Here is a 13,928-nt window from a genome sequence, read left to right on the forward strand (position 1 = left end):
ACAATGCCGGGCACATAGGTGCTTAATAAATGCTTATCACTGACTGACTGCCAACTCTTAATTAGGTATAGTTATAGTCATATTTCTTCCCTCAGTGCTCCACCAATGTTTGGCAAGCGTGTTGCCCTCCCCACCCTTAGAGACCAAGATTGGCCAAGACCAGTTCCCGTCAGAAAGGAGTGTGCAAAGGAGAGGAGACCCTGGCAGAGCTCAGAACCCTAAGAGTGCATGATGAGAGGCAACCTGATATAGTAGATAGAGATAGCATTGAAATCAATGAGCCTCTGGGTCCTGGCTCTGAGCAAACAACTGCACTACTCAGTGCTCTCTAGGCAGCTTTCTAAGAATGCGAGTTAAAGAAAAGGAGCCAGACTACATTGGTAGAGGGGTTTCCTCCTCTGGGAGCTCCCTCCACCGGTGAACCCCCACACCTGTCTGTACAATTGTGTATTATAAAAACTAAGATATCCTATGGTTATGATTTTCCTCATGGTTTCTATTTTTAATTTTATTTTTTCTGCTGCAGTTATGAACCTTTAAAGGTCTTAGAAAATCTCATGAACTGTGTAGGAGTGAAATGCAGATGTTGACAGATGGTGGACTTGTATCTTAGCAGGCGTGGGAGGAGACACCTTGCTCAGGAACAGTAGGTGGAACAGCTGGAAGGGAGTAGGTGGCCAGTCTCGGAGGGTTGTGGGAGAGAAGGGTGATTGATGGGGACTCGCATGGGCCGGCGACAGACCTCCCGAGAGCCAATCTGGCAGGCTGCCCCGTGCTGCAGTGGCGTTTATCTGGTGGCTGTGAGATAAAGTAGTTTCATTTCTGTCTTGAGGTTGAAAGCACAAGTGTAATGAGAATCTGACTTATGTAATGGGGGAAGGAAGGAGGTCTTGGTGCTGGAAAGTTGGGAAGGGAAGCTCTCGTTTAGGAGTCCTTTCTCTACTTTCATGAGGAAAACAGTTGCATATAAACTTGAACTGATGATAATTTTTATTCTATTTTTCACTTATAGATGTTTATGTCCATTGTTTCTTTTTTTCCATAATCCTTAGTTTATTTTAAATTTTATTTATTTATTTATTTTATTTAATAGCCTTTTATTTACAGGTTATATGTATGAGTAACTTTACAGCATTAACAATTGCCAAACCTCTTGTTCCAGTTTTTCACCTCTTACCCCCCACCTCCTCCCCCAGATGGCAGGATGACCAGTAGATGTTAAATATATTAAAATATAAATTAGATACACAATAAGTATACATGTATGTCCATTGTTTCATTCATCATCCATTCTTTCTCATTAGTCTATCAAGTGGCATAGTAGACAGAGCTCTGGCTCTGCCCAGAGTTAAAATCTGGTTTTATATGCTTTTTAGCTATGTGGTCCTGGGCGAGTAACTTAACCACCTTTTGCCTCAGTTTCTCCATCTGTAAAATAGGGGTAATAATAACTTCCCAGGTTTCTCATGAGGCTCAAGTGAGATAACTTTTGCACTTTATAAATGCTAGCTATTTGAAAAATGTTAGCCATCATTCACAAAGTAGTCACCCTAGTCTAAATTGTCCTTTGATTTCCATCTGAACTACAGCAATTGGATCCTATTCTATGTCTGGAACAACGTATCTTTTTTTCTGATTCATCAACACATCATGATTAGCAGATAAATTTGCTTGATGAAAATTTCCACAAATCTGATCTTTGCATATCTCTACTCAAAAACCTTCCACTTCTCCATTGCCTTCTGAACTAAGTTCAAACATCTTGCCTTGGTTTTGATGTTGTGGCCCCAAGCTACCTTCCGCCCTTACCCTCACGTCTTCCCCTTTTTAAAATCCAGGCTGCATTATATTTTCCAAATATATCCTGAGCACATTCCCTTCCCTTTGTCTAGAATGCCCTGTGAAGGTTCTAGCCCTGAGCCTTAGACCACAGCTTCCCTGAATATCAGTTCCTCTTCCAAATAAATGAAGGGACTTCTTGCTCCTTGCTCCTGAGCTTGCTTGGTCACCTGAATTTAAGAGATCTGCTCTTTCCCTTTGCCTCCATTGATCCTCTACTTTCAGCCCATTACCAATAATCCGTTCTCTGCTAATGCTACCATGTCTTGTGACTTTTTCTAGCCCCACCTCTCTTTCCCCTTTCCCTGTCTCCACACAATAGACTGAATGAATTTCTTTCTTTTTTTCAAGCTTTGTGTGTGTGTGTGTGTGTGTGTGTGTGTGTGTGCTGAGGCAATTGGGGTTAAGTGACTTGGCCAGGGTCACACAGCTAAGAAGTAATAAGTGTCTGAGGCTAGATTTGAAGTGAGGTCCTTCTGACTTCAGAGCCAGTGCTCTATCCACGGTGCCATCTAGCTGCCCCATGAATTTATTTCTAAACTTTGTCCACAAAGAGGAAAAAAAAGAGTGGATCTGATTGTGACATGCTGTTAGACATGCCAGAAAAAAAGAAAACTTCTGTTTCCCAGACTGAATGCTTCTTAAAATTATGATTTTATCCTTGATGTTAAAATCTTTTTTCTAGTTTAAGGGACAGGGGGTTACAACATAAAGTTACTTTAATGTATATTTCTTTGATAACTTTGATGTGGTTGATTATTTTTGTAAGTATTATAATGACTCCTCTTTTGAAAATTGTCTGTTCATATCCTTTGATTATTTATTTGTTACAGATGGGGATCTTTGACAAGAGTTCTTTAGGTGTCTTAGGAGAGTTAGTGGCTTCAGAGCTTAACTTGGAGGCAAGTTCGACACATCCTGACAGTGTGATCCTGGGCAAATCACATAACTTCTCTCAGTGTTTTAGGCAATTCTCTAAAACTATAAGTTGCAGAATGGGTGTTAACCTGCATTGTTAAAGGAAGTTTCTTCATTTGGAATTCCTTATTCTGATTTAAAAACAAAAACAAAACCTAAATCACAGATCCAGTGTCTATCCCTATCTGTTTTAGATATAAACATTTTATCTATCTATTGTGGTGAATCTTTTCTATTTTTCTGTTATTTTCTATTATTTAACTTAAAACTTTTTCATGTAGTTATTGACATTTATCCTGAGAGTTCCTTTTATGGAACCTTTCCTTCATGGTTATGATAAATATTTCATTCCACTTAAAACATTTTAAAATGTTTATGTTTCTCATTTGGCTAGAATACAAGGAGGCATGTGGTGTAAGTTGCCACTCAGAATCTTGTGCCTATCAAGTCTCTAACTTGTTTTCCAAGTCTATTGGTGAAATAATGAATCTTTTGTCCAGTTTTGCTTTTTCTGGGTTTATCAGATGCTGATCTGTTGTCGACATTTGGGTGGATATTCTGGCCAAGCCCCAGGTGGAACCTGTTCTCTTTTGGTTCATTAAGTGTGGGGGCAGCTACAAAGCTATTGGTCCCAGTTAAGAAAAATAGTATAAATAGCCAGGTGGTGCCATAGTACATAGAGAACCAGTCCTGGAATCAGGAAGACTTATCCTTTCAAGTTCAAAACCGGCCTCAGACATTTATTAGCTTGTGACCCTGAGCAAGACCCTTAATCCTTTCTGCCTCAATTTCCTTATCTACAAAATAGGCTGGAGAAAGAAATGGCAAATTTTCTGCCAAGAAAATCCCAAATGGACTAATAAAGAGTTGGATATAACTGAATGATGAAAAAAACAAGAAAAAAGTATTTTTTTTTTATAACAAACTATACCTCTGCATTGCTTTCAGGATTTGTCTGTCTAGATTTCTTGGGCTAAGTTCATTTTCTAGTCTGGCTTCTCTGTTGCAACCCATCCAGGAATATGAGGGCATTTGGACTTCCTGGTGTTCCAACAATTTTTCTTTAGAGACACTTAGCTAATTAATTTTTCTCCTTTAATAAGAGACAAACAAGTAAATAGGACCTCAAATAGAATAACTCCACTTGACTCACAAGTAACCCTCAGTGTTCATAAGAAATAATCCTTTTGTTTTTGAAAAAGTTCAGATCTATATTTGTTCACCTACTCATTTCTCTTACCCCATCTCCAATTGAGAAAATAAGAAAAAACAAACAGCAGTAGTTGGACAAAACAAATCTCCCACATTGGCCACGTTAGGAAAACAACAACGTTAATAGTGAATGACTCAGGGTGCCCCAAGTCCATCTAAGAGAAGGTGGGTAGAATGTTTCATCTTGGGTTCTCTGCAATTGTAGCTGGTCATTGTGTTGTTCAGAATTCCTAAGTCTTTTAAACTTTTTGTCTTTACAAGATTGCTATTATTTTATAAAAAACTTTTTCATTGTATACTCTCCAAATCTCACCATGGGTCAAAATTTCATCTGTTCTTCAAAAGCCTTCTTAAATTTCTTGAATTTATAGCTAGATCATGTACCTGCAATTGGAAAGAACTTCAAATGTCTCTAGTCCAACCTCCTCAACTTAAAATATTAGTGAGGTGGAGGCACTGGCCCAAGATGATCCAGGTTTTAAGTGGAAGAATTCAGATTCAGCCAGTATTCTTTCCATTCTCTCCCTGCCCTCAACACCCATAATCCTTCATATTCCGCACATGGTACTTCTGCTGTTTTGCCTTGTATGTACCTTCTATCCCCTGTGAGTACTTTAAGGACATTTGATCAACATCTGATGGATGTGGCCCTCTTCAACAAAGAGATGAACCAAATCAGCTCCAATAGAGCAGTAATGAACTGAACCAGCTACACCCAGCGAAAGAACTGATTTGAAACATATTAATTGCTGTCTCCCATTCAGAGCCCTCACAGGAATTTCCCATGTAGTAGGCATTCAATAGATATTGATTTGAGTTGAATTACTTTATACCTACTATGTGCAGGACCTTGGAATGGGCTACTTTTTAGGGGTCTCAGTTGAATAAGACATGATTTTTGCTCTAAGGCATTTTATAGATTTTTAAACTTAAGGATTATGATCAGAGCATAATTATAATCCAAAGGAGAAAACAATGAGTTCACTCATTTGTTCAATGCATTTTTTGCATGCTTTTAAAATACATGTTGAATAGCAAAATTATTAGATTCCTGTTCCTGGTGGTTCACATTTGTCATTCCAGCCATCTGGGAAGCTAAAGAGGGTGGCTCTTTTTTTTATTATAGCTTTTTATTTACAAGCCATACACATGGGTAATTTTTCAGCATTGACAGTTGCAAATCCTTTTGTTCCAACTTTTCTCCTCTTTCCTCCCACCCCTTCCCCCAGATGGCAGGTTGACCAATACATGTTAAATATGTTAATGTATAAATTAAATACAAAAATAAGTATACATGTCCAAACCATTATTTTGCTGTACAAAAAGAATTGGACTCTGAAATATTGTACAATTAGCCTGTGAAGGAAATAAAAAATGCAGGTGGGCAAAAATAGAGGGATTGGGAATTCTATGTAGTGGTTCATAGTCATCTCCCAGAGTTCTTTCACTGGGTGTAGCTGGTTCAGTTCATTACTGCTCTATTGGAGCTGATTTGGTTCATTTCATTGTTGAAGATGGCCAGGTCCATCAGAATTGATCATCATATAGTATTGTTGTTGAAGTATATAATGATCTCCTGGTCCTGCTCATTTCACTCAGCATCAGTTCATGTAAGTCACTCCAGGCCTTTCTGAAATCATCCTGCTGGTCATTTCTTACAGAGCAATAATATTCCATAACACTCATATACCACAATTTATTCAGCCATTCTCCAATTGATGGGCATCCACTCAGTTTCCAGTTTCTGGCCATTACAAAGAGGGCTGAACTCGGGAGTTCTGAGTTGCAGAGGTTAGTTTATCAGACATCTACATGAAGTTCAGCATTAATAAGAGAGGGGCCACCAGGCTACCTAAGGGCAGAGGTGGAGGACGTGGGGTGAGAGGAGGAGAAGGGGCTTTGAATCAGGCCATGTTAGAAGCAGAGGGATTTGGAACTTTCCTGCAGATTAGTAGTGAGATCAGGCTCTAGGCTGGCACTCTACATCCAGGGTGAATGAGATTGGGAGATCCAACCTTAAAAAAAAAAAGAGTGAGAAGATTAAAAATTAAATCCTGGCTTTGCTCTTTACTGCCCATATGATTTCAGACAAGACACTTCACTTCTTAGATAGATCTGTAAAATGTGATCATTGGAGCAGGTCAGTACATGACCTTAATCTGGAGCACAGGAACTTTATTTTTTCTTTAATTTTTTTTCCCATTTAAAAAAATAACTACATTCAGTTTGCACTCCTAGGTGGTTTATTGTATGCATCTAAAAAGATTATTTTGAGATTAGTCTTCAGATTTTGTCAGATTATCCAAGGGGTCTGTGATAAAAAAAAAGTCAAGAAATCCTTGATAAGATGATTTATGAGCATCTTGCTATTTCTAAATCTCATGATTTTTTGGTTTTACCTTTTGGATTTCACAAGGTATTTTGTTCAAGCACTTTGTTATTTCTACCTTTTCAAAAGTTTTTACCTTAATCTATTTTCCCCTAATATAATCCACCCTTTCTACTCTTAGAGAACTATCCCCAAAGAAGCAAAAAGAGAAGGGAAAAAAAACCCCAGTTCAGCAAAACTAACCAACATATCGGAAAAAATCTGACATTATATGCAGCGTTCCACTCCTACCCTTTCACTTCTGCCAAGATTGGGGATCAGGGAGAAGATACCTTCTCATATCTCTTCTTAGTCATTCTAATTTTGCAAGCATTCTACTTTAGTCACTGTTATCTGTTTTCTCCTTTGACATTATCATAGTAGCTGTGAAGATTGTTTTCATGGTTCAGGTCACATAAATCATCTCAGGCTCCCCTGTTTTCATTATTTTAATGCTGTTTGTCTGTATGTTGAATTCTGTAGTTATCTATTTTGATGACTTATCATTCCCCTAGATTTTAAATTCATTAAAGACAGGGACTAGATCTTAGCTAAAATTTGTGTCTTTTCTAGCATCTAGAAGATGCTTAATAAGTATTTAACAGTGGCTTCCTCTGAGTTTTGCTTGTTGTCTGAATGCAGTTGGGGCTTCTTTTCAAAAGAAGGTCCCACGATAAGAGCTAGGGGAAATTCTAGGTTCACTCATTTTTGGGGGGCCCTCCTAAGGATAAAACTCATCCATTTTTAATTTTATAGTTCCAGGGCTGACATCTGCTGACCTCATTTTCCACCTTTAGGAGTAGCTTCCTTTTATAGACTGTTACTCCTTCTATTTAAATTATGTGTAAGATTGCTTCCTAGTCCATTTCTATGTGTGAGACTCTAGGGATGCATGAATGTTTGTGTATTTGTTTGTGTGTTATATATATATATGTATACATTTACATCCCATGATAATATGATATTTTGCATTATATTATAATATTATGTACTATATACACATACATATAAACCAAGACTTCTTAACCTCTTCCCACTTATAACCCCTTTTCATCTGGGAAATTTTTGCATAATCTTAAGTATGTAGGTACATAAAATAGGTATACAAATCAAACATTTACTGATAATAAATCATAATTTTGTGACTTATTCCACATTCAGTTATATAACCCCATATGGAGTGGGAACTCATAGTTTAAGAAGCTTTGATTTAGACATCGTAGTTGGTGAATATTTTATTCTGTCTGTATAAATACGTGCCAGGATAGACTTCCTCCTCATGCCTCATCACAGAGTTCAGATTAGCCTGGCTTTAAGAACACTGTGTTAGTGGAACATAAAATTCTTATGGGCCTTACAAAAGCTAGAAAGGTTTCCTGTATGGACTGGGTGGAAGACTGTATAGTCTGTCCTAAGAAAACCAGTCTGTCTTAGAAGTTCAGATTGTTCACAGGTAGCTGAACTTGACCCAGTCAGGTCAATTCTCACTGGGTTGTAAAAAGTTGCAAACTGTCCCTGATCCATTGGAAGGAGAACCCATGTCAAGAGAATCATGTCTCCTTGTCCTGTTGACTCAAAAATGTGGTCATTTTTGCCTTAAATATATTTGCTGGCTTCTAATGGGGAAAAATAGAAAAATTAATGCATATATTTGCAACCTTTGAAAATTGTTAAGTTGCTTTAGGGGCACCTAGATGACATAGTAAATATAGTTGAACCTGGAGTCAAGAAATTCAGATTCAGCCACAGACACTCATTTAACTGTGTGACTTAACCTCTGTTTGTCTAGTTTCTTTAACTGTAAAGTGGAACGAATAATATATACCTCTCAATATTGCGGAGGATTAAGTGAAATAATATTTGTGAAGAACTTAGCATGATTTCTGGCATATAATTGGAACTTAATTTTTTATTATAGCTTTTTAATTACAAAACAAATACATGGGTAATTTTTCAACATTGACCCTTCTGTTCCAACTTTTCCCCTTCTTCCCCCCACTCCTTCCCCTAGATGGCAGGCAGTCCAATACATGTGGAACTTAATTTTATGTGTTTTTATTTCCTTCCTTCCTTTCTTCCTTCCAAGGAAAAATAACTAAATATTTTTGTAATTGTGAAAGCAGTCCTTTTAGACAAAAAGTATAATACAACCTGTCCAAGTATAACAAATAATTGTAACCACAATGGATGAGACTTATCTGTTTTACTGTGTTCTTGTATAGTTTGTTCTTTTTGATTTTTTCCTTCAGTAGGGGGTACTATTAGACCACTAAGGGTTTGAGGGATTAGTCCAAAGCTTCTTAAACTTTTTCTACTTGTGACTCCTTTTCACCAGGGAAATTTTTATATGACCCCAGGTATATAGGTAAGATAGGTTTATAAATCAAATCATAATTTCATGATTCCCACATTCAGTTATGAGATCTTATATGGGGTGGTAAATGAATTTTAAAAAGCTGGGGATTCGTCTACCATTTAGACATATATGGACGTTATGGAATATTATTGTTCTGTAAGAAATGATCAATAGGATAATTTCAGAGAGCTTTGCAGAGACTTACATGAACTGATGCTAAGTGAAGTGAGCAGAACCAAAAGATCATTGTACACAGCAATAAGATTATATGATGATCAATTCTGATGGACTTAGCTCTCTTCAACAATGAGATAATTCAGGGAAGTTCCAATGATTTTCTGATGAAGAGAGAGGATCGTAGGAACTGAGGGTGGATCACAACATTGTATTTTCACTCTTTTTGTTGTTGTTTGCTTGCATTTTGTTTTCTTTATCATTTTTTCCTTTTTGATCTGATTTTTCTTGTGTAGTATGATATTTATGGAAACGTATAGAAGAATTGCACGTGTTTAACATATATTGGATTACTAGAGAAGAGAGGAAGAGAGGGAAAAAGTTTGGAACACAAGGTTTTGCAAGGATGAATGTTGAAAATTATCCATGCATATGTTTTGAAAATAAAAAGTTTTAATAATTAAAAAAAGAGAAATTTTGATAAAAAAAAACCTAATTTAGAATAGTTGAATAAAGTAGAGAAACTGATATTGGACTATATAATGGAATTTGGAAATTACTGGAAGTCAATTTGGCATCTATATATGTATAGAGAGAAAGTTGTGAGCTATAAGAGCAGCAGACTGTTAAGAGAACAGAATATTATTTCTGCAGAGCAAGGAATCAGTGAGCATCTTGACAAGGAAACATGCCTTTGAAGAATGTAGATTGTGGCTAATTTGGAAAGGGCTTTAAATGACAAACAGATCAATTTATATTGTTATTCTAATGGCAATAGGGAATCGCTGGAGTTTATTGAATTAGCATGTGATATAGTTGGTTCTAATCTCAAAATCATTATTCTGAGTCTCCTATAATAAACCCAAAGATTGATGGGTTTTTTAAAATGTCCTTTACTTAACTTATATTTTAGAGTAATATAAAAGCAGTTCAGAGGATAAGAACACAAAAGCCAGAAAGAGTGTTCCCTGGACTCTCAGGGGCTTTCTGTTAGAATCCTAGAGTGCCTTTTTACTCTTCTTGCCACAGCTGAGTCCCAGATGGATCTCCCGAGAGCAAAATTAATCCTAACTCTCCCAGGTTCACACCACAACTTTCTTTTATGTCCTAGCAGGGTCTGGGAGAGGAGTTAACTAATTCCACTAGTATCCTGGTCCACTTCACCTGTGCTAAAGGAAAAATCACTTGGGGTTATATTGGAGAAGGGAACTGAGAGATCAGTTAGTAGACTATTCTAATAGTAACTCGGAGCTAAAGGGATGTGGCTATGGGAATAGGGAGGAGGGGACAGGGAAAGACTGAGGAAGAAATAAGATTTGGCCATTGAATGGATATTTGGCCATTGAATGGCCAAATCCATTGAATGGATATATGAGGGTGAGGAAGAGTGAGGAGAAAAAGCTCAGAGTTCACAAAGTCCTGGAATATTGGAAGGATGGTGGTAGTTTGGACAGAAAGGGGGTGGATTTGAGGCAAAATATAAGGAATTTGGGGCAGCTAGGTGGTGCAGTGGATAGAGCAGCAGCCCTGAAGTCAGGAGGACCTGAGTTCTAATGTGGCCTCAGACACTTAATACTTCCTAGCTGTGTGACCCTGGGCAAGTCATTTAATTCCAATTGTCTCAGTATATATATATATATATATATATATATATATATATATATATATATATGGAATTCTGTTTTTGATGTCTGAAGTGTCTATGGGACATCTAATTCAAAATATTTAATTAAGTAGGTGCTGAGAGCATGGGACTCAAGAGGGAGGTGAAAGCTGAATGGGAGACATTTGACAAATTTGCCTAGAAGTATTAGTTGTTTAGGGGCTTACATATCAACTGGGACTTGTTCAGGAGAGGGACAATCTGCCTAAGTATATGCATTATATGTGTAGAGATGTATGTCATGTATCTTTCCTGCCTGAAGAGAGTTTGTGGGCCCGACAAGCCTGGAAGTATGAGGAGATAATTCAAATTTGTACTTAGGGGTTTACACAGGCACCGAATTAGCTACTTTTCAATCCATTCTTTCCTCCTTCCAGCCACCCTGACTATAGGTCCAGGAATCTGGACATCTGAATTTAGCCTAGCTTTGGTCTCCTGGGTTCCTTATTACAGACAGATAAGTCTATTCAGGGGTTGCCAGGCTGAGAGCCCCAGCATCAGGGCCCCTAGCCAGGGTTGGGCCTTGGGGGCTGTCACTGATCAGCTGATTCTCTGAGAGCCACGGGCAACTTGCTATAACTTCAGGGAAATTGTAAAAATGGCTCCTTGGCTACTAGGAGAGCTGGGAAGCAGGTGGGATCCCGGCATAAAGTTTTGCATGTTTTTGAACGTTTGTTTGAGGTTTCAGTCCTACTCCTCCCTACCCTGAATTCCCTTGGAGCAGGACTCAGGTCCGTCCCTTTTCTGTCTCCCTCTGGTCAGAGAGTCTTGGGGGAGGGCTTGGGTCAGTCTCAGATCGCCCAATTTTGTTAGCACTGTCCAGCTTGGGATGAGAGACACAGGGCAGGATATAAGGCTGGGGGATGCATGGTGGCCAGTGGGCATGGAATGATGGCGTATTTCAGGCCCGAACAGAGAACTAAATACCCTCCTTCTGATTTTGTATTTAATCTAGCAAACCCTCTGGGCGTCCTCCTGGCTAATATGGGGTCTCCTGCACTTGTGAAAAAAGAGGAAGATATTCCATTAATGGTAAACCACAGCAGCTGAATCCTGCCCCGCTCCCTTCAGTCTCAGACTCTCTGTGGCTGATGACTTAGGTCCAGCTCTTCTAACCTTTCTCTTGACCTCCAGTCTCACATCACCAACTATATTGTAGACAATGGGACAGGCTGTCTCAAAGGCATCTTAAACTCAGCAGGTCCCAAAATTTTCCTTTTCCTTTTTTTTTTAATAAAGATTTTTATTTTTAAAACATATGCACAGATAATTTGACAACATTGACCCTTGCATAGTCTTGTGTTTCAGATTTTCCTCCTCCTTCCTCCCCTAGATGGCAAACAATCCAATATATGTTAAGCATGTTAAAATATATGTTAAATCCAATATGTATATACATATTTATACAATTCTCTTATGCACAAGAAAAATCAGATAAAAAAAAAAGAAAGTAAATGAGTGAGAAAACAAAATGCAAGGGAACAGTAACAAAAAGAACACTCTCCTCTTCCTAACTTCCCTACAGCTACCTGTCCAGAGTATCTCCCAGTCAGCCTTTGGTGTCAAGTCTTATTACCAACGCCTGTCATTTTTAACTTCACAATATCTCTTTCAACTTCCCTTTTCTCTGCTATGACCTGCCACCATCTTGATGTAGTCCATCACCCTTTTACCCCTGGACTCCTTGGGGACAAATTTCTCCTCACTCCAACCCTCCTGTATTAAGGTATCAAAATGATCCTCCTAAAATATAGGTCTGATCATACCATACCCCTTCCTCCCCATTCAATAAACTCCAATACTTCCCTATTATCTATAGGATCAAATTAGAAAATCCTTTGGCTTTCAAAGCCCTTCATGGTCTGGACCCTTTCTGTCTTTCTAGTCTTCAGATTCTGTTGTCCAGCAATACTGAACAATCCTGTTCCATTTCCCAGGTCCTAACTGCTTCTACTGGCTCTCCCCCATGTCTGGGACATTCTCCCTCACCATCTCTTCTTCCAACTTTTTGGCTTCTTTTCAGTTTGAGTTAACATCAGATCTTCCAGGAACCTTTGCCAGTTCTCCCTAATCTTATGGCCTTCTCTCCGAGATTACCCACAGTTTATCCTACCCATGTAACCTTAGTGATGTGTTCTCTCTCTTTATTAGCTGAGCTCCTTGAGAACTAAGATTGTCTTTTGGCTTTCATTGTACCCAGCACGTAGAGCACCTGGCACATAGGAGACACTTGATAAAATGCTAGTTGACTGACTGACCGTGACCTTCTATGTTTCTGAACTTCTCTCCATCAAGCCCATGTGTGCATTTCTGTGTGTTTTTTACCAGCTTGGATTCTACATCATCCCGGCTGGGATTGCCTGCTTCCTCTCCAGTGCCTTCATTTGGGAAAGTGTCCCTCCAACTCCTCCGTCTGCAGGAGCTGCCACGTCCACCTCAGAGCCTTTTTTTTCAGGGATGTGGATTGTAAGTGCTTCACAGGGGAGATAAACCTGGAACCCCAGAGCCAGAACCCTGATCATTTCCCCTCTTGTGATGTACAGTTCAGGGAGGATCCCCAAACTCCCGATTGGGGAGTTCATCAAATCATGTTGGCCCTATTTGGGGGACAGGGAGACACTAAAGAATCAGTCCTGGTTCAGAGAGAGGAGAAAGGGGAAGACATGTGTCCAGGTTTGCCTTTAGGGAGCTCACAGTTGGGGTAAGAAGAAAGGGGCTAGAGAAGGAAGAATAGACTGGAGCCCTGCCACAACTCACGGTCTGTAGGGGAGAAAAAGTTCCTACAAAATCATTAATCAAAGAAGAATATAAGGGGCAGCTAGGTGGGGCAGTGGATGGAGCACCAGGCCCGAAGTCAGGAGGACCTGAGTTCAAATTTGGTCTCAGACACTTAATACTTCCTGGCTGTGTGACCCTGAGCAAGTCACCTAACCCCAATTGCCTCAGCCGAAAAAAAATATAGCATCCAAAGCTGGAGTCTGTAGTTCTGTATTAGTAATTCAAGGAAGGAAAATATCAATGTATGCTGGAGCAATCAGGAAAAGCTACATGGAAAGGGCCTCTTTCTTAATTTATGACAATGGATTGTTAATAGGGGGAGAGAAGCCTCCTCGCATTGTCTTACCCACTGGTTCAGCTTTCCTTCTACGGGATATTTAAGCAGAGCTTGGCAAGTACTAGAATGAACTGGTTTCGATTTTCTCTCTCTCCCTGGTCAGCCCTGGGTTGTTAGAATGGAATAAAAGGTGGACCCTAGTCACCCAAAAGTTGTCCTGTGGGTAAGAGGGAAGCCTGACAACCAGACTATCACTAAAGTGATAGCTCAACTTACTCCTCTGTAACATGAGGGGCCTGGGCTAATGCAGAGCTTTTTTTGTGCCCTGGTCTCATTGGGAAGT

General features: G+C 39.1%; 1 protein-coding gene across 1 annotated transcript in view; it reads left to right on the forward strand.

Moving 5' to 3' along the window:
• SLC49A3 (solute carrier family 49 member 3) overlaps nucleotides 1-13,928 on the forward strand; it is a 51,394-nt gene that overhangs the window by 16,712 nt on the left and 20,754 nt on the right. The window contains exons 4-5 of the mRNA XM_023506219.2: nucleotides 11,486-11,562; nucleotides 12,859-12,996. Of these exons, the coding sequence (XP_023361987.1) occupies nucleotides 11,486-11,562; nucleotides 12,859-12,996 (215 nt within the window). The remainder of the gene's footprint in view (nucleotides 1-11,485; nucleotides 11,563-12,858; nucleotides 12,997-13,928) is intronic.

Source organism: Sarcophilus harrisii, chromosome 6 (assembly GCF_902635505.1).
Source record: "Sarcophilus harrisii chromosome 6, mSarHar1.11, whole genome shotgun sequence".
Taxonomy (NCBI): domain Eukaryota; kingdom Metazoa; phylum Chordata; class Mammalia; order Dasyuromorphia; family Dasyuridae; genus Sarcophilus; species Sarcophilus harrisii.